The following is a 26,823-nucleotide window of genomic DNA, read 5'->3' as shown; positions in this document are numbered from 1 at the left end:
CTCCGGATCACACTTTCTCCATTAGAGCAGCCAGCCTTTGGAACTCCCTTCCTTTAGAAATCAGGGTAATTGGATGCCCAAAGTTGTTTAAATCTGCATTAAAAACATTTTTTAAAGCAAGCTTTTTTTTTTAATAATTTTAATTTGGATTATATTTTAGTGCAAAGTCTTATGGCTTGTTTTAACTTTTAAATCTTTTGAGTAATTGTGATCTAGTTTACAGATTTTATATTTACTTATTATAATATACTGGGGGTTTTTTTTAATGGTTTTATCATTTCATGTTGGACTGTATGTCGGGCTAAGGCATTAGCGGTCTATAAATGCAAATAAATAAACAAAATCATAGTCTCCTAGTAGCAGAACCAAAAGAGAAATCAGCGTAGGACTTGCGACCCAGCATGTGTTCACAGAACCTGCAATGGCCTTGCGCCTTGTATGGGTCTCCTTGGTAACAGGCAGCCCATGAGGAATGAGAGGTTGGGGGCCATAGCAGGAAGGGGAAGAGAGGAAGAAAGAGAGAGGGGTGTCAGGGAAAGCATAGATGCTATTTCAGGGGCAGTGAGAAGCAGAGGAAGGATAATGGACAATGGAGATAGGATGAGGGGAACTGATACTGCAGGGGAGAGAGGGAGATGGATGTAGCAGGGTGGGGGAGATATTGGGAAGCCACTAGGTTCTGGGGGGGTAAAGAGAGCGAGAAGGATATGCAGGACAGGAGGTGGGGAGGAGAGAGAGAGAGAGAGAGATCGAGCAGGGACAGAGAGGGGGATGCTGCCAGGAAGAAAGTTGTGGGGTGGGGAGAATGCTGATGGGTTGAATGTGAAGTGGAGAAAATGGGGATGCTGCCAGGCATGAGGGGGGCGGGGGGAGGAAAAGAGGGTTACTGCAGAGCAAAGGGTGGAGGGATATCATTGAGCAGGGAGAGAGAGGAGGATGCTGTTCTGGAGCTGCCGCGTTCCAAGGAGAGAGCATTGGGCCAGAGCTGACACTGGAGATGGTGTAATTCTGAATATCAACATGCACAGATCTCCAGCTATGCACCTCACTCAATATAACAGAGGAATTCTTTTTATATACAAGGAGAAGAGTTCTATATAATACAGACCGCAGCTTTCAAATATTTCACTTTTCTCTTTCAAACATCTTTGAAAGGTTGTCACAGCTTGAGGGGTGAAGCTGCGAGGACAGATACCTCCACCTTATCTAACAATAATACCTAATGACTCAAAAGCAGTGTCTAGTATAAAAATAAATAAATCTACTACTCTTAATTGATGGCAGAAAACTGCACCACAGGCCCATTTTAAGAAAATAAAAGTCAAGCATGCCATGCCTCTGATTCTTTGGTGCTGGGCCCACGCTGGCAGGGAAGGATAGGAGCACTACCCCAAAGGAAGCTTTCCTTAAAAGTGATAGGAGAAAGTCCGCTTTGTAAGGGAAGGGCAGGGAGCTGGTGCATAGAGGGTTTCAAGTTTCGGGGAGCAGATGCAGCAACATATTTAATGAAGATGGGAACTGCAAAGTGATAACATTATTAAAAAGGAAACCAATCCCTTTGGCAGGCATTATACCATGACATTACAGGAGAAATGGGAAATGGCTAATTTGCAACCACTAAATTGATGTGATGGAAGCATTTATACAGAATGAAACCTCACACTCCGTACCTAGTGTGGACACCGACAGTAGCACTTATCTGCATCTCAGCCTCAAGATAAGAGCATAAGAAATTGCTCTACTGGGTCAGACCATGGGTCCAACAAGCCCAGCATCCAACAGGATGCTGGACTTAATGGACCAAACATTAAGTAGATCCCATGCTACTGATGCCAGTAATAGCAGTGACTATTCTCTCACACAACTTGATTAATAGCAATTAATGGACTTCTCCTCCAGGAATTTATCCAAACCTTTTTTAAACCCAGCTCCACTAACTGCACTAACCACATCCTCTGGCAACAAGTTCCAGAGTTTAATTGTACATTGAGTGAAAAATAATTTTCTCTGATGTTTTAAATGTGCTACTTGCAAACTTCCCTAATCCTTCTATTATCCAAGAGTAAATAACCAATTTACATTAACCTGTTCTAGACCTCCCATGCTTTTATAGATCTCTGTCATATCCCTCCTCAGCCATCTCTTCTCAAAGCTGAAAAGCCCTAACCTCTTTAGTCTTTCCTCATAGGGGAGCTGTTCCATTCCCTTTATCATTTTGGTCGCCCTTCTCTGTATCTTCTCTGTTGCAATTATATTTCTTTTGAGATGCGGCGACTAGAATTGTACACAGTATGCAAGATATGGTCTCACCATGGAGCGATACAGAGGCATTATGACATTTTCCGTTTTATTCACCATTTCCTTCCTAATAATTCCTCTAACATTGTTTGCTTTTTTTGACTGCCGCAGCACACTGAGCCAACGATTTAAATGTGTTATCCACTATGATGCCTAGATCTTTTTCCTGGGTTGTAGCTCCTAATATGGAACCTAACATCGTGTAACCAAAGCAAGGGTTATTTTTCCCTATATACATCACTTTGCACTTGTCCACATTAATTTTCTTCTGCCGTTTGGATGCCCAATCTTCCAGTCTCGCAAGGTCCTCCTGCAATCTCTCATAATCTGCTTGTGATTTAACTATTCTGAATAATTTTGTGTCATCTGCAATTTGATCACCTCACTTATTTTATTCCTTTACAGATCATTTATAAGTATATTAAAAAGCACTGGTCCAAGCACAGATCCCTGAGGTACTTCACCGTTTAACCTTTTTCCACTGGGAAAATTTGACCATTTAATCCTACTCTCTGTTTCCTGTCTTTTAACCGGTTTGTAATCCATGAAAGGACATCACCACCTATCCCATTTATTTATTTGCTTTTCTATACCGCTGTTCATTAGAACATCATATCTGTTTACATTAAGACTTTTCTTAGAAGCCTCTCATGGGGGACTTTATCAAACACCTTCTGAAAATCCAAATACACTACAGCTACCGGTTCACCTTTATCCACGTGTATTAAGTCCTTCAAAGAAATGTAGATTTGTGAGGCAACAATATGGGTTAGATGCCAAAGTATAGTCCAAGTATTGAGCTTTATTTGAATGGAGACTTAATTTTGCAAATATGCCCGACTCCGGCCGAGTTTCGCCCCACTCAGGGGCTGTATATAGTCGATCACTATATATATATATATATATATATATATATATAAATAAATGACCACTCTTTAGATTTAATGCACCAAAAATCTAGTAAGTTGGTGGTTTTAAAACTATGAAGGCTCGGTGTTGTCTCCGCTCAATTCAACAGGGAAACTCAGCTGGAGTCGGGCATATGTGCAAAATTAAGTCTCCATTCAAATAAAGCTCAATACTTGGACTATACTTTGAGCAACAATATAGGTTAGACGCCAAACGGCTTTTTTAGACAGCCTACCCTCTTGCTTCATTAGTCAGATTTGTGAGGCAAGACTTGCCTTTGGTAAATCCATGCTGGCTGTGTCCCATTAAACCATGTTTTTCTCTATGCTCTGGGATTTTATTCTTTATAATAGCTTCCACTATTTTTCCCAGCACTGGAGTCAGGCTCACTGGTCTAGTTTCCTGGATCGCTCCTGGAGCCCTTTTGAAATATTGAGATTACATTGGCCACCCTCCAGGTACAACAGACAATTTTAATGATGTTACAGATTTTAACTAATAAAGCTGCCAAGTGATCACCCCTAAGACAGTTGGAGCTTACAGTTTCTCTTCTTTACAGCAGATAAGACCAAAACGACTCATCCAGTCTGCTTAGCAAAGTGTTTAGGGTTGCACCTGCCATCATGCCTTCTCTTTGGGGTTGTAACTAGTTATCTGGACACAAACCTCTCTGCACAGACTACTAAGCCTTAGCAGTCCTATTTGAGTAACTAGACAGTGGCCTAGGGTAATTTATAAGGATCCCCCAATCCATTAATTCACACCTTTCTTTGCAACTTTTACCACTCAAATTTGCCTGCTCTCCTCTCAACCTTTATGATCCTCTTGCTCTCTTTCTCAATACCATCCTTCCACCTTCTAGCCTCCTTGTATTCTCGCTCATCCTTTTACCTCCTCTGCTTCTTTATACACACCCATCTCCATTCACTCACTCCTGGGCCACCCCCTCCCCAAAAAGCTGCCAGCTCCTACCAGCTATCTCCTTACAAAGATCAAAACACAGAATTTGATTCTGTATATGTTAATTCAAAGTGTAGAAGATAAAAACTACCTAGCGAAGAACACTAATTTGAAGAACTTAAAAAAAGGACCAGCACCATGCGTTGCTAGGTGGAAGGTCCCCAATTTGATCTTCAAGTCGGGTCTTCCACATCCCGGGCCAGCTGGGACTGTGAATTCTGCATTCAGAGCCCCCACATTGTGATTACTGCCACTGGTGACAGCTCATGGCCACATTTAAGGAGGGAGTACGGATCCATGACCCCACCCCCCAAGCAGAAGATTGGACTAGGTATATTGGGAGGGAGATGGGTTATAAAATGGGAAAATTCCCAGATTATTATAAATGAAGGTACAGGGTGCCAAAATGCTGGCTTTGGTTCCTACTGAGCTGGAACCATACGAAGAAAGGAGGAAACTGCCAACTCAAAAAAACCCCAAAAAAACAAACCCCAAAAATCCAAAATTTAAAAAATATACAAACACATTCAAGTCCTAAAATTCAAAGAAAAACCTTTTATACTCATTTTCTCTCCAACTATCAATTCATTTTCCTTTTCACATCTTTCTCCATCTCTCTCGTGTTTCTTTCCACCCCTAGTCTCCTCTCCATGCCATCTATTCTCTCCTAGCCTCTTATACACATTGTACCTTGCTAGCCCTCCATCTTTTTCTCCCACCCACCCAAAAAAGCAGAAGGATCAGTCACCTAGCTGAAAATCCTGCTGTAACACCTCACAGCCCCTGTAATTTGCCCTGCATTGCACCCACCGCAAATCAGATTCCTGTGTGCCTGCTCTACCACCAGATTGTTGAATAAACCTGCAAGAGTCCCTAGAGAAATTGTCTCTGCTGGAAGAGCACCAAGTACTCCACCCTGATGGAAAAGAATACACAAACTTGAGCTCATAAGCCCTGATGCCCGAATATCTCCCCTCCCCCCCCCCCCCCCATTTCCCATGACAGCTTATTCACTTTATTCTCCCAACACACCTCTGGCACTGCACCCATGATAAACAGTTGAAAACATTTCTTTGCACACTATTAAGGCAGTGTGTTTACACGTGGTTACAAAGTTATTACTGTCATGCCCTGATTTTTTGCAGCCAATCTCAGCACAGAAGAGCAGCATCACCCACCCTACAGTAGCCAGTGCTCCTGCTCAAGGATGCCCCCCTATTGCCAGACCATGTAAAAAAAAAAAAAAAAAGAGCCAGGAACACTTCCCCCCAACCCCATTCATCTAAGGGGAGCACGTCATCACCACAGGAAATAAAAGTATGAGTTGGTCATTCGTTTAATTTTCTTTTTTAAGTTACAGAATCAAGAAATTGTGCATGAAATTCTGGGTTCAGAAGAGGGAGGAGGTACAGTGATGAACTACTGCCATTTCAGAGATTATCATTTACTATAAATTTGGACTGAAATTTTATTAAAAAAGAACAAAGTAAAAAAAAAAAATTACTTCTCTAAAAGGGAACACAGATACTGCCTGCTATACATTCTATAAAGGCTATTTCTGAGGCCTTTTAATCCAGAAAGGAGAGGCAGTGGGTAAGCTGCAGTAGTTGAAGCCAAGAAGCTTGAGTTGTACAGAAGCTGGAGTTTTAATTCTGGTCACGTGCATCCTAAGAGCAGACTAGGAATCATGCTGGGAGACACAAGGTAATGTCTATGTTGATATGGATCCTCCTCCTTCTGTCTTACTTAAGTAGATAGAGGCCTCCTCTAACACTTCTGAACCAGGACAAGACCTACAATATTCCTCTTTTTAACACACACACACACGTTTGTATAAGAACTATGATGAGGTCAACACAATCTTGAAGTAGACACCAATAAATAGATCTGCTTGTATCATTAACATCAAAACAGGATTCACCTCTCTATATCCTACTATATACAAAATTTTTCAGCAGCCTGTTACATAATTTGTACATCTTTTGCATTCTTGGGGAGGACTGCCTTGCCAGAAGCTAAGGCAGAGTTATTAGAGTGAGACACAACTCCCCCCTTCCCCTATTGGAGGTATCTGTCTCACTGGCTTGGCCTAACTACCAGCTCCACAATAATTTAAAAAACACATGATACACAAACAGGAAGCAGCTCTCACTGCTCCACTCTCCCTCCCCACCCCCATACTCTGGACCATGGAATGCAGAAGGGACTGGATACAGCTATGTCTTTGGCCCAATAACACCCCCCCCCCCTTCTCCCCCAATAATTTGTGGGGCTAGGATAAGCCACGCATTCTAATCACATCACCTTGATATTTTATACCAGGGGAAGGGAATGAGGCTAGATAGGAGGAGAATAACTTCCCAGTCCAGTGACCAGCCAATGGATAGAGGGGGAACTTCTACCAGGGAAGGAAATTCCAAGGGTGGGATGTAATGCAGGTAGCCAGTGCTCCAGAGAGAAGCTGCAAACCACAACCTTCTGCAAAGGCTCAGTCAGTACTGGGCCAGACCTAGGTTCACAAGCAGCACTGGATATTAACATTTGAGGCTGTCCAGGTTTAAGCCTGAAATTGCTGCTCACTGGCCTAGAAGCCCAGGGGCTAAACTCTATATGAACCCTTCTCTCAGGACACAGCAAAGGCTACAGAGGATACAGGGAGGGAGGTGGAGCAGTGAAAGCACTCTCTCCCTTCCTCCAGCATTCAGGGCCCCATTTCCAAGGGCAAGTGTGTACCGGGTAAGCTACTGTGAAACTCAAGCTAGTGTATCTTAAGCTCACATTCTTAGGTACAGCAGTAGGGGACTTGAGGCAACCTTGAAAAGGCTTTCAGTGGTAGCTCTGGGACTGGAGTTAAGAGATCCCCCTCTCTCTGTTTTGGGATTGTTCACTTGAGATGTCATTGTCTACTGCTTTCCCTTCCCAGCCCCATCCCCCTTTCCCCAGAAGGTTATTCAGTCTGTGGCACAGAGATGGAGGGTCCTTTGGGGTCATCAAAGCGGTCCATGGTCTTGAGGCTCATCACCATGTGTAGACCATAGGTCAGGATGAGACCAGGAGGAAGGTGGTGACCAGGCCCATCCAGATGCCAGCAGAGAAGAAACCGGAGCAGTCACTGGCATAGGAGAAATTGCCACTGGTCACATTAAAACCCTGGATCTAGGGAGAAAGGGGCAAAAAGTAAAAAAAAAAAAGAGAAATTAGAAGATGAACATAGAGCTCCTCGAGTTTAATGGTATGTTTCATACGATCAGATCACTGCTCTGCTCAGATGTTGTTCTTTATATAGCATGACCTAACCCACTGGGGCTTAGGTGGTGGCTTCTGAAGCACTAGTCTCTGGCAATCTTAAAGTGCAACAAACTAATGCATCCCTTTTACTTGTAGAAGAAACAGACTTCCACCTTATGGAATCTTACAGTGGCCAATCAGATTACTAGACAAGGTCCTTATTTTCTCATTACAGGAACACACACAGACTGCACTGCCTTTATGAAGAAGTCATCTTCCAGTATGATTGAAGAATAAGGCCAGTTCCATCACTACTATATCTACAATGCATTAAAAAATTAAAATCCCACACAGCTGCCTGGTTTTGGTACCTGGAACTCCTCGAAGTTGACCAGCCAGAGTTGTGTGAAGGCATCAGAGTCCTTGGGCACCAGCATGGAGCCACGGCCTGGCAGGTTGCTTATGAAGCCACAGTGAAAGGAGTAGTTGCTGGGGGCAGTAACCTGGGAAGCATTGAAGAAGGCAATCTCTCTGTTGAAGTGCACCTCCAGGCGGTCTAGCGTGAACCATGGCCGGCCAGACACTGGGTAGTGGCGGTTGTTCATTCGGAAGCTGAGTGGAGGAAGCCAAGATTTACTAAAACTTAACAGCAGATGCTCTCTCAGCCCATTCCATATGCCCAGCTACCGTTTGACTATTGTGTCACCACAAACCTTACTCAACCTCTGGTCAATCTGCCTCCCTCATCTTCACCCTCTATATCAACTATGACAATCCTAGCACTTTCCATTTCCATTTAAATATAGGCCGTTTTAAATTTCTCAAGCTGGAGAGTGTCACATTGGTGTGGTCTGCTTATCAGATAGAACTGGGAATGAGAAGAACTCCTAAGATATCTAGGCTCACTGTCGCATAATTTATGAGATGGCAGGAGAGAGGGTAAATTATGTAGGCAGTACTCACATCAAGATAACAGGCAAGCCTTGGAAAACATTATTGTAAGTCAGCGCAAGCCTAGGACAGAGGAGTAAAGAAAGCAGAACAGTAAGCAATAGCAACACACAATCTAACACATCTGTTTACAAGTAACCTGCGGGAACCACCCCTTTTGTAAAGTTGTGAGGGTACTGGGCAATCGTACCATATGCCCACAGACCCCTCCCCCCCACCAGCAGTCACTGCCTGCTCTGCCAATTAAAAACAGCTTTTATTTGCCTCCTGGTTGTGATTCATCCTCTCTCTTGCACAAACTCATGCATGCAGGACATAAAGGTTTCTGGGTCCTGATGCTCCTGCATGAGAAAGTGCGGTCCAGTACTCACACAGCGCTCGCGTTGGTGCAGCTGGAGCCATCAGTGCTGACAGTGCGGGTACGGAAAGTCTGATTAGTCAGCTCCACCATACTCTCCTTGTCATAGGCCAGGGAGATGTTCTTGGCCCAAAAGAGGATGCAGGGGTTAGCCGCAGAGGGGTAGGCCAGTGGAGGGTAGGGGGCTGGGGTCACAACTGCTGCCTGCAGCAGTTGCCGGCCAGTGTTCCCCACAGAGGAGACATCTCTGGATGCCTGAGAAAGAGATAAGACATATTTCAGTATGCGTGGAAGAAGATGGAGATGGCTTGATGGTAATTTGTGTGTCTCTTAGCAGAGTGGTCAGCAAGAGGAGTTCTGCTGGAGTTTCTTGGGTGAAGGGGGCTCTCACATACCCGGGAAGGCCTTGTGGCTGAGAGTATCGCAGTGTAGGGCACATCTTCTGCATTCAGGACACTAAGCACCTGACCCAGAACACCATCTGCCGGCAGAAAAAAAAAGGTGAAAAAAAAATAAAAATCAGGTAAGTCTGCAGTTATGAGGGAAATGCAGGGAGTCAAACTACTATTTCCAATCATGCCTGTAGAGCTGCAACGTGTATGCAGCACTTGACAATACTCATGCAGGAAAAGTGTCTGGGCTCCGTGGAACTTAGTGTCTTACTTAAGACACACATACAGCACAAATAAGAGGTTTCACAGATCTCATTTCTTACAGTGAGCATGGATAAAAATCAAAAGGGCTAGGGACTGGCAGGAGCTGGGGCTGAAGAGTTTAAGTTTCTTTATTTAATCTTTAAACATATATTGAAACATACAGAACAAAAAGAAACCCAAAAAAGCAAAAACAAAGGAGTCCTCATTTACCATAGATTCGTACGGCGTAGCTACATCCTCCACATCCCAGAGAACAGCATGTGGCTCCCAACTCAATCTCCCACATTCAGTTTGAAAAATGTAAGCTAATCTGTCAATATTCACATCCTACCTAAAACGCCACCTTTTTCACAGCAAATTTTCTTTTTGTCAAAAGACTAAAAAAGCTGTTTATTTGAATAGAAGTTGTATGGTGAAATTTCTTCTTACCTGATAATCTCATTTCCTTGAATACAGTCAGACCATTTCAGAGAAATGGGGTTATGCACACCAACCAGCAGATGGAGACAGAGAATAGGCTCACTGATGTCACCTCTTGGATACCTCAGAGCTGACACCAGGCTGCCAGCATTCCTGTGTCAAGCCAACTGAGGACAACGTTAATAGAACCATAATAGTTATTACAATTGCATTTATCATTACCATGAGCATTATCTTAAAACTAGTGCTCTTCCAGAAAAAACTAAGGAACAAGCAACGAATGAAGAGTATCCAATAGAATAAGAAACAACTCATCTGCGTCAAAGTACAGGAAGCCATAATGCTTTCCAGCCCTATTTATTTACCTGTGAAAAAAATTTGCTGTAAGGCATAGAGTGAACTAAGACACAAACAGCAGTAGCATAAAGAGGGTCCTGGACTGGCCCGATTATATTCAAGGAAAGGAAGTTAATCCATCTGGCTACACGCTAGGAAACTGGTATTAAACACTTCAAAATGAGAGATTTTAACCATCAACTCTCCGAAGGAGTTAGAACTTACCATTGCCACTGAGAACCTCTTTGGGACTTATCAAGCTGGTGCTGGGAAACAAAGAAAAGGGTTTTACTGTGTGACAAGAGAAGTTACTCAGAATCTAACTCTAGAAGTGGGATCTACAGGCAGGATTATTCCTAGGGTAAGATGAATCAAGGCAACCCTTCTGAGCCACCTAGTGATTTCAGCAGCACACTAAGAACCAAGCAAACTAGGACTTAAATCCCACTTCTCCCACTGACTCGGCACATCACTTTGGGGAAAATCACTTCAGCCTCCATTACACCTCAGGTACCAACTTAGATTGCAAGCCCTCTGGGGAAAGGAAATACCTTATGTGCCTGAAATAAAACTTGCCTTGAATTCGGGTTTGGAAAGGTGAGTAATCAAATCCCCAAATATCCAAATCTAAGTGCTATCCCACCGAGCCACCCACAGCAAAGTCCTTCCTGTGCCAGAGCACTGGCAATGTCCACCCTCCTCAATGGGCAGGACTGTCCCTCATCCCTCCCAATGACAGGAGAGCAGTACTTCTTACCTGTGTCTGCCCCTTTCCTCTGCTGGCTTCAATCTGAAAGCGCATTGCTAGCAGGTCACATGCATTCAGACTTCAGCTTGAAGTTGGCAGAGGAGGCGGCAAGCAGTCATTGGTAAGAGAATACTCATCTCCTTCTGCCAGTGGTAGGGGGGGGGGGGAAGAGGCTGCTACTTCTGTGGTAAGCAAGGACTTAATTACATAAAAATGTTAAGGATGCCCCTCACAGGCTGATTTTTCTGGGGCCCCACACCCTCAAGGATTGGCCTGTGTGCAGGAGAGTCACAGACCAGTCCAACCACATAGATCTTAATCGGCCTTCTCCTAATGCTCATGGGAAAATCAATAAGCATTTGAGAACCATACACTCAACATCCTTCTCCAATGCTGCTCTTTCCTCTAATCGAGTATAACAAAAGTTATGAACCCCCATTAACAAACCTGGTTTCCTACACAAGTTCTGCTCCATTCCCCCCCCCCCTGCCAGCAAGCACCACACCCATACATGAGAGCACTGGGTCAATACCTGGTACTGTAGGGCAGTCTGATGACCAGCAGGGAGGGGATGCTCCCATTCAGCTTCAGCTCCCGCAGCGTGGCCTGATCAACATACAGGGGGCTGGCACCCAGCTTCTCTTTCAGGTAAGCAGTAAGGGTGCTGGCAGCATACCAATCTACTGAGGGCAGCACCAGGGAGGAGGGTGAGGACGTCAGAGCACTCTACAAAGCAAGGAGAGGGGCACTGACATTCTGCAACTGAGACCCCTCCTACACACACCCAGCTCTCTAATTTGTAAATCACTTTTGGGAAGGCAGTCAAATCATAAAATGTATTGACTGCCTTCAGTATTTATTTGGTTGCAGCTAATCAATCATAACAAGACTAGGTGCAACCTGTGGAACTGCACAGAATTTGTGCGGCCCCCTCCCCCATACTTTTTGTCTAATTCCTAAAAGTCCCCCAGGAGAGAGTCCTCAGGAAATTAAAAGGTCATGGGACAGGAAACTGAGCTGGATGAAAGGGTCAGTTTTCCCACTGAAGGGGGATGAATAGTGCAGTACCCAGGGATTTGTACTGGGACCAGTGTATGAGCTGGACAAGGGAACAATGAGTGAGGTTGTCAAATCTGCAGATGAGACAAAATTCAAAGTTGTGAAAACACCAGCATGACCTTGCCAGACTAAATGGCAGATGAGCTTTAGCATGGACAAATGCAAAGTGATGCACATGGGAAAAAATAATCTCAATAGGTATCAAATGCTGGGTTCTGTATTGGGAGTCACCAACCAGGAAAAGGATCTTGAAGTCACATTGAAATTCTCAGCTCAGTTCACAGCAGCCATAAAAAACAAATACAAATAGAATATCAGGAATGATTTGGAAAGGAATGGAAAATAAAATGCAGAATTGTTTCCTTATCCTGCTTTACTAGTCCAGATATGTGGGTGCACTTCCCCCTATGAGCAGATGGGAGACAGATAATGCCATTTCCTGTGACATCACTGGTACTTACAGTGATGCAGTCCATGCAAAAGACCATTTTCTCTGTCTTCAGAAGAAGGTAGGACATTTGGTCTGGTGCAGCAGGATCTGGGCTCCCAAGTTTTGGCCTTATCTTGTCTGATGGAATAATTCGTGCAGTTCTATGTTTTGGCAATTTAAGTCCTTTTCAGGGAACTGCAGACCAAGCTGGTGGTTTGCTAGCTCAGCAAGCCTATTAGGTGACTCCCAGCCCCAGAGGGGCCTTGGTAGAGCCAGGAAGTGAAAGCCTATTTTGAGCTTCTGAGGATCCTCGGAGAAATCTGCCCCCCCCCCCCCCGATTAAAGTTTAAAGAAAAAAATGAAGAGGAGAAATCAGGAGATCAGCAGCTGCTTCCCCTGTAAGGCTCCAGCAGCAGGGTGGAAGTAAGTGGACTTTGCATGAGGCTGGTTGAGCAGCAGTTCAAAGAAGCATTTAAGATCTTCTTTTCATGTCCGGCGGCTGTCCAGTTCTGTCTGTCCCATCCTGATGGCTAATCATGGCCGACGCTGAGCGGTCTGTGGGAGCTGGTACTCTAGCAGCGCTGCCAGTTCTCAATGCCCTATGTGTCAGAAGAGTGGTGATGTTTCGGGGCAGCCTCTGAAACCAACATGGGATCAATGCAGCCCTTTTGGGGGCTGCATCCTATGTTTTCTTTTCAGCAGGCACAGCCACCATTTTGAGTACGTCTTGCAATTCCCTCTTGCTGTGCTTTTTTCTCTTCGGCCTGGGGGTCCTCGTGTTAACCCTGATAGGGGATCTCAGTGCTGACACTTTCCCGAGCCCCGGCACCTCTTCCCAAGGGGATTTCTTCCCAGGATTTTTTTTTTTGCACTGGGCCTTCTGTGGCATTCAGAGGCCTGGTGAGGGAAGGGGGAACTACTCTCTCAGTGGGACAAGGCCTGGCCCCAAACAGCCAAGAGCTGTTAGACAGTGAGGCAGGCCAAACTGTGCCTGGAGGAATCTGGGGCAGGAAATATTTCTGTTAGGGTGCTATCTGCTTTCTACCTGGAGGAAAGCATGGACATACGATAAGTGTCCTTTCTCCAAGGAAACACAACTATCTCTAGAGGTTGAGGATGACGCGATTATGCACCTGTTTTATACAATGACAAAATCTCTTCTGACTCAGGTAATTGGGACCTTGGCGTGATATGTCTGGTGATTTGAAAGCAGTGATGCAAGGCAATAGCTAAAGACAGAAGAATGCTGTGCTATATAGAGAGAGAGGAATAACCAGCAGGAAAAAGGTGGAGGATAATGCCCTTGTACAGGTCCTTGGTGAGGCCTCACCTGGAGTACTATGTAAAGTTCTGGAGTCCGTGTCTTAATAAGGAAAGAGGAGGTCCAAAGAAGGGTGACCAAAATGGTGTGGGGGTCAGTATAGGATGACGCAAGAGAGACTGAAGGCTCTAATCATGTATACCCTGGAAGAGAGGAGGCATAGGGGAGATGATACAGGCCTTCAGATGCCTGAAAGGTTTTAATACAGATACATCAGCGAAAAGAGAAAGGTCCAAAGTGGTATAGTGAAATTGAAAGGTGGTAATGATCAATGTGTAGAGAGAGACGAAGAAATGGCAGAAATATTAAACAAATACTTCAGCTCTGTGTTCACTAAAGAAGACCCTGGAGAAGGACCATCTCTAAACAACAAGAAACTGGAGGGAAGGGGAATAGATGAAAATCCTTTTACAGTAGAAAATGTGTGGGAAGAGCTAAAGAACCTGAAAGTGGACAAAGCCATGGGGCCTGATGGGATTCATCCAAGGATATTGAGGGAGCTCAGAGATGTTCTGGCGGGTCCGCTGTGTGACCTGTTCAATAGATCCCTAGAAACGGGAGTGGTGCCGAGTGATTGGAGAAGAGCGGTGGTGGTCCCGCTTCACAAGAGTGGGAACAGGGAAGAGGCAGGCAACTACAGACCGGTTAGCCTCACTTCGGTGGTGGGAAAAGTAATGGAGTCACTGCTGAAAGAGAGAATAGTCAACTATCTACAGTCTGGAGAATTGATGGACCAGAGGCAGCATGGATTCACCAGGGGAAGATCCTGTCAGACAAATTTGATTGACTTTTTTGACTGGGTAACCAAGGAATTGGATCAAGGAAGAGCACTAGATGTCATCTACTTGGATTTCAGCAAAGCTTTTGATACGGTTCCGCACAGGAGACTGGTGAATAAAACGAGAAGCTTGGGAGTGAGTGCCGATGTGGTGACCTGGATTGCAAATTGGTTGACAGACAGAAAACAATGTGTGATGGTAAATGGAGCCTTCTCTGAAGAGAGAGCGGTTTTAAGTGGTGTGCCGCAAGGATCGGTGTTGGGACCGGTCCTGTTCAATATCTTTGTGAGCGACATTGCAGACGGGATAGAAGGTAAGGTTTGTCTTTTTGCGGATGACACTAAGATCTGCAACAGAGTGGACACGCCGGAAGGAGTGGAGAGAATGAGACGGGATCTAAGGAAACTGGAAGAGTGGTCGAAGATATGGCAGCTGAGATTCAATGCCAAGAAGTGCAAAGTCATGCATATGGGGAGTGGAAATCCGAATGAACTGTACTCGATGGGGGGGGAAAGGCTGATGAGCACGGAGCAGGAGAGGGACCTTGGGGTGATAGTGTCCAATGATGTGAAGACAGCGAAACAATGCGACAAGGCGATAGCAAAAGCCAGAAGAATGCTGGGCTGCATAGAGAGAGGAATATCGAGTAAGAAAAGGGAAGTGATTATTCCCTTGTACAGGTCCTTGGTGAGGCCTCACCTGGAGTACTGTGTTCAGTTCTGGAGACCGTATCTACAAAAAGACAAAGACAAGATGGAAGCGGTACAGAGAAGGGCGACCAGGAAGGTGGAGGATCTTCATAGGATGACGTACGAGGAGAGATTGAAGAATCTAAATATGTACACCCTGGAGGAGAGGAGGAGCAGAGGTGATATGATACAGACTTTCAGATACTTGAAAGGTTTTAATGATCCAAAAACAACGACAAACCTCTTCCGTAGGAAAATAATCAGCAGAACCAGGGGTCACGATTTGAGGCTCCAGGGAGGAAGATTCAGAACCAATGTCAGGAAGTATTTCTTCACGGAGAGGGTGGTGGATGCCTGGAATGCCCTTCCGGAGGAAGTGGTGAAGACCAGAACTGTGAAAGACTTCAAAGGGGCGTGGGATAAACACTGCGGATCCATAAAGTCAAGAGGCCACCAATGAAGAGTGGGTGACTCGCCAGAATGATGGCTATTGACACAATACCCTTACTAAATAAACATACACATGCTTACTGTGACTCCTACATCGCTCTAAGCTTCAACAGCAAGAGGTAACGGAAAAAAGGATTTGCACTCATAAAGAGGGGAGTAGCTGGCTTGTTACGGCGGTTACTACCCCAAACCAAATATGCCTGATACTTCACTTTCAATGCATATACAGCATAGCTCTCTGCTTCAATGACAGGGGAGAAGAATAACTGATACTTCACACATCCAGCAGAGCTCTCTGCTACAACGGCAAAGGAGAAGAAAAAGGGTTCGCACTCAAAACGCGGGGAGTAGCTGGCTTGTTACGGCAGTTACTACCCCAAACCAAATGTGCCTGATACTTCACTTTCCATGCATATCCAGCATGGTTCTCTCCTGCATCGGCATGGGAGAAAGACTGATACATCACGCATTTCCAGCATAGCTCTCTGCTTCAAGGGCAGGGGGAAAAAAAAAAAAAAAAAAAAAAAAAAACCTGATGCTTCACGCATATCCTGCATAGCTTCAACGACAGGGGTGAAGAAAAAAAAGGATTCGCAATCACAAAGCAAGGAGTAGCTGGCTTGTTACGGCGGTTACTACCCCAACCAAATGTGCCTGATACTTCACTTTCAATGCATATCCAGCATGGCTCTCTGCTTCTACAGCAGGGGAGAAGAAAAAAAAAAAAAAAAACCAACAAGAGCTGTACAACATAGTCTAGGTAAAACAAATAAGCATGGGTGTAGCTTGCTTATCGCGGCGGTTACTGCCCCTACTACCCCTAACTAATCAAGCTAGATATTTCACTTGCATGCAGCTCCATCACCTGCTCTCTACATTAATGGTGGGGGTGGAAGGGGAATAGAACAAGGAGCTAAGAGTAACAGATAAGAATGAGAGAAAAAATGTGTGAGGCTTGCTGGGCAGACTGGATGGGCCATTCGGTCTTCTTCTGCCGTCATTTCTATGTTTCTATGTTTCTATGTTTCTATAATAATGCACGAACCTCAAATCTTTTCCATTGGAAAGCAGGCAGTAGAACTAGGAGTCATGAAATTAAATTCCAGGGGGGATGACTCAGAACCAACATCAGGAAATATTTCTTCACGGAGAGGGTGGTGAATATCTGGAATTCCCTGCTAGAAGAGGTGGTGAAGACTAACAGTAAAATTCAAAAAGGAATGGGATAAACACTGGATATCAAAAGGCTAGAGTTGGAAATGAAGAAAGGGGTGCATGGGATTAACTTGCATAGTGCAGCAGCCTCTACACCTAACAGAAGGCATGGGGATTACAAACCTTATCCAATTAACTTACATAATTTTTATTCAACTGCAATATTGTTCCCCGCTTCGATTGTGGAGGGAAAAAGTCAGGGTCCTGACTTTTATGGTCTGGGGTACTGATATACAGACATTAGGGAAAAGGCACAGGACTGCTTCTATGGCCAAGTCCAAAAGCAGAGCATGTTCAAGCAGCATTGCCTGAATCAGCAAGAAGGCTACTCATCCTGTAAAAATGTTGCTAGCAATAATTTTGATATAGATTTGACACTGCTTGGTTTTGATTGTTAATATTACTACTTTTAACATAAGGCTTGGGGGGTAACCAGCACGGAGCGGCAATTACTTCCATAAGAAACTTGCAGGGTAGAATGGATGGACCATTTGGTCTTTTTCTGCTGTCAATACTATGTTACTATGGTCTCTCCATGTATATTCCCCACCAGGTGAGAAGTGGTACAGGTTATGCTCAAAACCTTTTGCACTTGCAAGCAATGACTCTTGTACCATGCAAAAAATAGGGTCATGGCCAGTATTCCATTTATTCTGAGGTTCCAAAGACAACCTATCCTCTATCTAAAGGGAGTGAACAACAGTCTCCACATTTCACTTTTCCATATAGAAAAACTTGGATCTGTGTTGGTGGCCATATGCCAGGGTGAGTTTCTTTCAGCTCTAGATCTTTAAGAGGCTTACTTCCATATTCCCAAAGAGAGGAACAAAAGTTTCTATATTTTTGCATCTTAGAAAAACACCTTCAGCTCAGAGCACTTCCTTTTGCTCTCATGGCCCTAAGAACCTTCACCAAGACGACGGTATAGTAGGTTTCTTACAAAAGGAAGACATTATGGTCCATCCTTATCTCTGCGATTGATTGATTAGAACCAAGTCCCATCAGGAAGGCTTCATGGTGTCAAACAGGATTGTGCAGGCTTTAGAAGGTTTAGATTGGGTGAGTAGTTTTGCCAAAAGCAAGCTCTCTCCTTCCCACTCTTTAGAATATTCTGGGAGCTCTTTTCAATACCAAAACTGGTCAAGTGTCACCGACTTGGGAAAGCGTGATCAAGATTATGAGTCTGGTGAAGAGGTTCCTTACTCAGGGAGCTCCCTGGGTTTGTGATTACCTACAGCTCACAGGTTCCTTGGCAGCCACCTTAGATCTTGTCCTGTGGGCCAGGATTCACATGCATCCTCTGCAGATTTCTCTTCAGTTGTGCTAGTCCCTTTAAACTCAAACCACGAAGGTCATTTGATTCTTCCAAGACTGGCGAGGTGGAGCCTATTGTGGTTATCACTGCTAAACTTGCCGAAGAAAACAAGTCTGGAACCTCCTTCATGAGTATCCTCGCAACAGATGCAAGCTTGACAGGGTGGGGAATTCACTATCGGAATCAGGTTTTTCGGGGTCTTTGATCAAAGAAGGCGGGTTAGAAACCAGAGTCATCAGGTTAGTTTTGCTTCTTTTGCTTACATTTTGAAGGGAATGGCGATCTGGGTTTTCTCCAATGCCATGGTGATAGTGTATGTGAACAGGCAAGTAGGCACCCGAAGAAAAATCATCTTCAAAATTTCTGCAGCTCATATTGCAGGATTGAAAAATACCCAGGTCAACTTTCTCAGAAGAAACATGCTTGATCCTGGAGAAGGGATAACTCAGCCTGGAGGCCTTTGAGAAGACAGTGCACCAATGGGGTACCCCTCACATGGATCCAATGGATTTTAAGAATTCATTTTAAAAAATGTCTAGACCAACAATCACCATTTCTTGGCAGTTTACAATAGAATATTCATAATCATGAAACAAACATACATAAATTCAAATACTACATAAAATCCAAATTAAAAAATCATAAAACAGTTATCTTCCCTGTACTCATCTGCTAAAATATTAAACTGAGCTCAATATTATTTTATTTTAACATTTATGAACAGTCATATTCCCTTAACTCTAAATTCCCTCGCAGCTAGTCAGTCTCTCTTTTTTTTTTTAAACTGTTAGCCTCATCCTAAACTCAAGAAACAAATAATTAAAAGTAGCACAAAAATATAGCCTTAATACAACAGCAGCTAAAAAAAAGCTTAAATGCCCCATATGCAATCTAAAAACGTTATCAGATCAAACCAGAAAAGGCTTGCTCATAAAAGCAAGATTTAACTAGTTTTCAGAATTTAAATATTGAGAGCTCTGCCTTGACCACATCAGGGAGAGTATTCCAGATAATAGGTTACTGAATGTAAAATAAACACTCTAAATTCGTCCAGTCTAATTGCCTTAAAAGAAGGAATGCAAAGCAAGTTTTTTGATTCGGACCGCAAACTCCTAACTGGCTAATATAATTTCAAGATTGCATTAAAGGATGGAGGAGCATTAAAATCTTAAATTTAATATGCCAAATTATGGGAAGCCAGTGAAGTTTAGCCAGAACAGGAGTACTGTGACCCTGAAGAGGTGTCCCACAGATAATGTGAACAGACACATTTTGTACCAATTGCATGGCATGAACAGTAGAATTAGGTAAGCCCAGATATATCGAATTACAATAATCAAATGCCAAGGCTCTCGGGTAGTTTAGTCAATGCAAAGAATACAATACTGAAGAAACAGATTTTCCAATTCAGCCAAGGCCACAAAGAGATGTTGTAAGTGTTTCCTCTCCAGCTTCTGATAAGGATCTCCCTAAGATAGAGAACCAGTGTTCGCTAGGAATTCGGACGACTCCAGATTGGTCAAAATGAAGCTGGTAGGCGGATTCTGTAAGGCTACAGGTCAACTCTCTGATCCAGTTCCTAGGGACTCAGGGTCAGATTTTTACAGATCTGGTTCTATTTTATCATATGACCTGGCTCTTGAAAGATCACAGCTACACCAGAAAAGGTACTCTCTCTCAGTAATCTCAATACTGTTGAAGGCCTGTACGGATTCTACTTCACTGGCTTATGTCAGGGTTTGGCATCTTTGAGGTATGTTGCAAAAAATGGTCTGTTTCATCTTAGCAAACATATTTCTAACATTTCGACTTTCCTTCCAAAAACGTTGAACAAAGGTTTAGCCTTAAATTCACTTAAGGTCCAAGTGGTAGTGATCTCCTGTTCTAAAAATACAATCTAGGAAGTCAAGAGCATCTCACCCGGATATCTCATTTCTTCTGGGGAGTGAAATGTGTTCATCTTCCCTTAAGATATGTAGTTCCTCAGTGGGATCTTAACTTGGTTCTCGGTTTTAGCAGCATCTCAGTTCGAACCTTTTAGACAGGCTTTGCTGAAGGACTTAATCATTGAAGGCGATCTTTCTGGTAGCTATTTGTTCAGCTAGGCGTCTCTCTGAATTACAGGCTTTATCTTTCAGAGATCCTTTCCTGTTTTTTTTTTTTGGCTTGGATTGTCTCTTTATGTCACTCCCCTCCCTTTTTATCTAAAGTGGTTTCTTCGTTCTATCTATAATCAGAATTTTTCTGCTGGAATTCTCACAAGAGGAATGTCATGATAAGGATAGACCACTCCGGTTATTAGACGTCTGTTGAAGCCTCCTGAGTTATCTGGAAGTCACTAATCCATTCCAGAAGTCTAATGGATTGTCTTATTTGGAGGGTCAAGTAAGAGCAAGGCAGTTTTGAAAGCAATGTTGGCCATGTGGATTAAAGACATAATTGTCAGCTTACCTTTTCAAGATAGTCAAGCTTCAGGTCCATTCAACAAGGGCTCAAGATTCTTCTTGGGTAATCATCAGCTACTTCTCCAGAAGATGGACTTCCTTATATTCTTTCACAAAATACTACAGATTGGATGTTCAGCTTTTGAAGCCAGCATTCTCAAAGGAGCCCCAATTCCTTCCTTCCCAATCTAATCGGGCTTGGATATTTCCCCACATGTCTGGACTGGTGCAGCAGGATAAGAAAGTTTACTCTCATCTGATAATTTTCTTATTTTGAATCCTGAAACACCAGTTCAGGACCCGTCCGAGGAGTTCGGGCCTCGCCATATTTTAAAAGGTATTCTTTTGTTTGCAGAGATATTTGTACTCATAGAAGAGAACCTGAGGTTCACTCATTGCTTGTTCATCTTTATCTTATTTTCCCTCCTTTCTGTTCCAAAGGTTTACTTAGGTAATATTTCTACAAGGATTTTCCTGCAGGTACTTATATTTTATTATCTGAACTTTTAGACTTGTATAGACCAAAATGATCATTGCATTCTCAAAACGATATTTTGCCTTTACCTTCTCCAAAAACATTCCACTCTGCAGAAACTGGTAAAAGCTCTCTCTTTAGTTCGACCCCCAATTGCCTCGATATTTGAGAGTAATTAAGAACATACGTAAACAGTTGAAAGCATATTTATTCGAGAGCGCTCCACAAGGCTGGAGAGGAAATTTGTGGCTGGCTATTACTAGGGCAGAGATTTACCAGCCCTCCGCGGGAGAGGCCATTATGCCTGACATCATCGTTGGGTGCCCCTTCCTACTATAACATTGAGGGGGCTGTGGTGCGCAGCTGCCGGCGTGCTGCAAAAGCTGTGCAACCCTTCTGTCGCCTTTCTTCTTACTTCCCTTCTGTACTTATGGGAAGAGAACGAAAACCCAAGATTTCTTTTTCACCGGTGACTTCTACCCCAGTAACTGGACTCATGAATGGCTTTGTCCACTGTTCTGGGGTAAACATCAGTTGATAAGACTGAGGGCTTTGTAATTTCTTAAAGCAGAGGATAACGAACCCTGCTTCCTCCGTGTCAAGTATCAGTTTTACTTTCTTTGATATCTGATAAAGAAAAATCTTCACAGTGCAGAGTGTGGAGAAAGTTCCCATTTGAGGGCTATCCCTGTGCCGGTTCCTATTTTGCTACAGTAAATATAAGGTTTGAAGACTGGAGATAGAGCTGCCAAACCAGTGAATGTTTTCCTCCGTGATATATGGTAGGTAGTATCTCGAACCAAAAGCACCTTGGTGTGGACATGACCAGATTATGTGAATTCTCTGCAGGAGCATCATCCAACTTAACTTGAGAGCCATTTAGATGGGGTACAGCTGCAATCTAATAATTTAAAAGAACAAGTTGGAGTGCAGCATGTCACATGGGGATCCAGTATCAATGATAATTTGTATTATTTTGTTTATTTTATTTAAAAATATTTCTATACCGTCTTTCACAAACACAGTTTGACCAAAACGGTTCACAACAATTCCAACAAAAACAAAATAAAAAAAATATAAATAAACATAAATCAACTAAAACAAATATTGTGTAGAAAATTAGTAAAATAGAATAAAAAATAAAAAAACCCCAAAAAACAGGTTAAAATCCCTTGAAAATGTTATATGATCGAAGAATTTACGCCTCCTAACCAGGCTTATGTCGCCTTTTGAATTGTTTAAAAAATATATTTATGAAGTATTACAGATTACTCAAGACAAGGCGATCTCCCTGTCAAAATATTTGCTGCTATCTAAAGGTATGCCTATTAATAGGGAAGGAAAAACAATTATTTGCTTCTTTGGTAGTAGTGAGGTTTCTGGCTTCTTACACACCTCTAATGATATTATTTACACAAGGGCTACTTTGCTAGTATCTTTTCCTCTTGAATCAAATAAAGACCTGGTTATTCATCAACTTTGTTTATATTTAAAGTACTATTTTGTGGGTAAAAGTTACCAATTTTTCCTGATGTTTCTAAGTCAATCCAAATGAAGAGGAAAGCTTTCCTTCAAATGAAACAGCATGTCCTGGATATTATGGGTACATTTTACTTTCATGCAAGTGTTTAACATAACATATGGTAATAAATTTGTTTTTTTTTTATATAAAACTGTTTATTAAAGAAAATATCACAAACATATGACATACAAGATTCTGAAGCATGTCATAGCAGTCATTTGTTCAAAGGCAAACTTTTATACATAAACCCCTCCCCCCCGGTCCAGACTGTTTTTTGTTGGCCAAGTCTCTTAGACAGCAATAGATGGAAGAACTAAGAAAGCTAAAACAAAATCTAAGACAGAAAGAGAGCGACTGGCGCAAATCCCCAAGCACCAATACACGATCCATCTACAAAGCCACCCTCCATCAATACAAGTCAACTACCTCTAAATCCAAAAGGGACTACTATGCATCCAAGTTTCACCACTTAATCTTCGACGCAAAAGCCCTCTTCGCCTATGTCTCCAATCTCACCCAAATCATCCCACAGGAGATTCCCAACGACCTAGCACAACCCAAAGCTGAAGAACTTGCTCTTCATTTTCACAACAAAGTCAACAGCCTTCTAACTCATCTGCCTTCTAATCCCACCGACCCTGCTCTTTACCAGTCTCTTCAACAATCATCCCTCAACAACAATGGTCTGGAAACACTTGAACCCATCTCTATCTTAGAGATACAAACTCTTATAAGAAGAATGAAACCTTCCTCCCATCCTTTGGATACTATCCCCACCAAACTGCTCCTGGCCATCCCTGACTCCATCGCTAAAACATTGTCGGACATCATAAACTGCTCACTCTCCCAAGGACTATATCCTGACGACCTCAAATTGGCCTCCATCAAACCTCTACTCAAGAAACCCAACTTGGATCCTAAAGACCCCAACAACTTCCGTCCTATCGCCAATCTCCCATTCATAGCCAAGATTCTAGAAAAAGTTGTCAATACTCAACTCTCCAAATACATAGAAGAAAACAAAATCCTATTCCAATCACAATACGGATTTCGCAAATCACTGAACACAGAATCCCTCCTCATCTCCATGTCTGACTTCATATTAATGGGCCTTGACAAAGGCCAATCCTTCCTCTTAATTCTACTGGACCTATCAGCCGCCTTTGATACGGTCAATCATTCCATTCTCACTTCCATTCTGGCTTCTATAGGTATCTCAGGCACCGCTCTCTCATGGTTTAAATCTTTTCTCTCCAACAGAGGCTTCAAGGTTAAGATACAGAACAAAGAATCTTCACGAACGGACGCATCCATAGGAGTCCCTCAGGGCTCCTCACTGTCACCTACACTCTTTAACATTTATCTTTTACCTATCTGCCAACTCCTCTCCAACCTTAACCTCAAACATTTCCTCTACGCCGACAACATCCAGATCGTGATACCCATTAAAGAATCTTACACAAAAACATTGGTTCACTGGGAAAACTGTCTCTTCGAAATTAAACATCTCCTGGCTAACCTAAACCTAGTTTTAAACTCCTCTAAAACAGAACTGCTTCTCATCTCCCCAGATAACAATGCCATCTCTAATCCTCCAACTATCCCAACTACTACACAGGTGAGAGATCTAGGAGTATTAATTGATAACCGGATGAACCTTAAAGCTTACATCAACAGAACCACCAAGGACTGTTTCCACAAACTCCAAGTTCTGAAAAGAATTAGACCACTCTTCCACACTCAGGACTTCAGAACCATTCTACAAGCTATCATTTTTTCTAAGATCGATTACTGTAACTCTATCCTTCTGGGCCTACCTTCCTCCTATACTAGACCCCTCCAGATGTTACAAAACGCTGCGGCAAGATTACTGACAAACTCCAGGAGGAGGGACCATATATCTCCAATCCTAAAAGATCTCCACTGGTTGCCTGTTCACTTTAGAATCCTCTACAAATCTCTTTCCATAATATACAAAACCATCCATCAACACACCCCACTCGACTTACAAGTCCCATTCCAAATTTATAACTCCTCCAGACCAACAAGAGACACACTCAGAGGATCTCTTCAAGTGCCCCCAGCCAAAACTACCAAACACATTACCTTGAGAGATCGGGCCTTTTCAACAGCCGGCCCCCTTCTATGGAACTCCATCCCACCGGACCTTAGACAGGAGCCCAGCCTCCCAACCTTCAGGAAGAGACTTAAGACCTGGCTGTTTAAAAAAGCTTTCCCGGACACCGATTAATTCTATTCAGCCAGATTCTACCACTTCCACATGTAAAAATGTTATTACTAATGTAAATACCTATACCTAATGTTATTCTCTCCCTTTTCTTCTCTCCTCCCAGTTCTATTACCTTGTTATTTGTAACTGCTTCCTTCTACACAAATAGGTTATTGAATTGTTCACTGTACACCCCTGTTATATGTAAACCGGCATGATGTGTTTGCAACATGAATGCCGGTATATAAAAATTTTAAATAAATAAATAAAATAAATAAATGGAAGTTATTTTTTTTAAATAAAGAGAGGCTAGATAAGATGGTTACAAATTTTTTGTTTCTATTTTCATTGCTTTATCATACTCCTTATACTCCATCCTGCACTCTGCATTCCTACCAAAAGCATCTCCTTTATCTCCTCCCTCTTTTGGTTATTAGGCTTGATGTCACTGGACACCGTTCATTTATTTATAAAACTCCACTGCTCTGAAACACTCCACCTCTCGACATCCGTAATGAGTTGAACTTCATGAAGTTCCAAAAAGGAGTTAAAAAAAAAAAAAAAAAAAGGAAGGCTGCTTACTCAGACCTATGACTGTTAACTTGTAGCAGAACTTGTTCGCTGGGCTATGTGTTATGTCTCGTAATGTCACCATTGTATACGACGATTTTGGTTTTTCTCTATGTATTTTGACTGATTTTATGCACAGTTATTGTAAACTGCTTGCATAATACTCTGCCTGTAAAGCAGTATAAGTTCAATAAATAAATAACAATACTGACATTTGCCTGGGCTGCACCACTTTAAGAACTAGTAATGTCGTCACGGAAAAGGTACGATCTGTGTCTCCATCTGCTGGTAGGTGGAGTAAGTCCAAGCATCTGGACTGGTGCAGCAGGATTCATGAAAAGGAAATCAGCTAAGGGTAACTTTCACCACTGCCTCGGTATCATCTATGGTGTGACTGCACCTTGAGTATTGGGTACAATTTGGGTTGCCTCCATCTCAAAAATGATAAAGCTAGAAAAGGTACAGAGAAGCAACAAACACAGAGGGGAGTAGCTGGCTTGTTACGGCGGTTACTACCCCAAACCAAATATGCCTGATACTTCACTTTCAATGCATATACAGCATAGCTCTCTGCTTCAATGACAGGGGAGAAGAATAACTGATACTTCACACATCCAGCAGAGCTCTCTGCTACAACGGCAAAGGAGAAGAAAAAGGGTTCGCACTCAAAACGCGGGGAGTAGCTGGCTTGTTACGGCAGTTACTACCCCAAACCAAATGTGCCTGATACTTCACTTTCCATGCATATCCATCATGGTTCTCTGCTGCATCGGCATGGGAGAAAGACTGATACATCACGCATTTCCAGCATAGCTCTCTGCTTCAACGGCAGGGGAAAAAAAAAAAAAAAAAAAAAACAAAAACAAAAAACTGATGCTTCACGCATATCCTGCATAGCTTCAACGACAGGGGTGAAGAAAAAAAAGGATTCGCAATCACAAAGCGAGGAGTAGCTGGCTTGTTACGGCGGTTACTACCCCAACCAAATGTGCCTGATACTTCACTTTCAATGCATATCCAGCATGGCTCTCTGCTTCTACAGCAGGGGAGAAGAAAAAAAAAACCAACAAGAGCTGTACAACATAGTCTAGGTAAAACAAATAAGCATGGGTGTAGCTTGCTTATCGCGGCGGTTACTGCCCCTACTACCCCTAACTAATCAAGCTAGATATTTCACTTGCATGCAGCTCCATCACTGCTCTCTACATTAATGGTGGGGGTGGAAGGGGAATAGAACAAGGAGCTAAGAGTAACAGATAAGAATGAGAGAAAAAATGTGTGAGGCTTGCTGGGCAGACTGGATGGGCCATTCGGTCTTCTTCTGCCGTCATTTCTATGTTTCTATGTTTCTATAAGGGCGATGGAACAGCTCACTTATGAAGAAAGGCTAAATAGGAAAGGATTCTTCAGCTTAGAGAAGAGACAACATCCCCATAACACCTGTTCCTGCAGCTTCTGTA

General features: G+C 43.0%; 1 protein-coding gene across 1 annotated transcript in view; it reads right to left on the bottom strand.

Annotated features, from left to right (window-relative positions):
* Nucleotides 1–5,485: 5,485 nt before the first annotated feature.
* Nucleotides 5,486–26,823, bottom strand: part of LOC115095924 (V-type proton ATPase subunit S1-like) — a 34,003-nt gene continuing 12,665 nt past the window's right edge. Inside the window, 8 exon segments of the mRNA XM_029610274.1 lie at nucleotides 5,486–7,215; nucleotides 7,218–7,323; nucleotides 7,767–8,007; nucleotides 8,359–8,409; nucleotides 8,718–8,959; nucleotides 9,100–9,185; nucleotides 10,342–10,382; nucleotides 11,397–11,590. Of these exon segments, the coding sequence (XP_029466134.1) occupies nucleotides 7,115–7,215; nucleotides 7,218–7,323; nucleotides 7,767–8,007; nucleotides 8,359–8,409; nucleotides 8,718–8,959; nucleotides 9,100–9,185; nucleotides 10,342–10,382; nucleotides 11,397–11,590 (1,062 nt within the window). The 3' untranslated portion in view covers nucleotides 5,486–7,114.

Source organism: Rhinatrema bivittatum, chromosome 1 (genome assembly GCF_901001135.1).
Source record: "Rhinatrema bivittatum chromosome 1, aRhiBiv1.1, whole genome shotgun sequence".
NCBI classification, from domain to species: Eukaryota; Metazoa; Chordata; class Amphibia; order Gymnophiona; family Rhinatrematidae; genus Rhinatrema; species Rhinatrema bivittatum.
The sequence above is the reverse complement of the archived record's forward strand: the minus strand, read 5'-3'. Positions and strand labels throughout refer to the sequence as shown.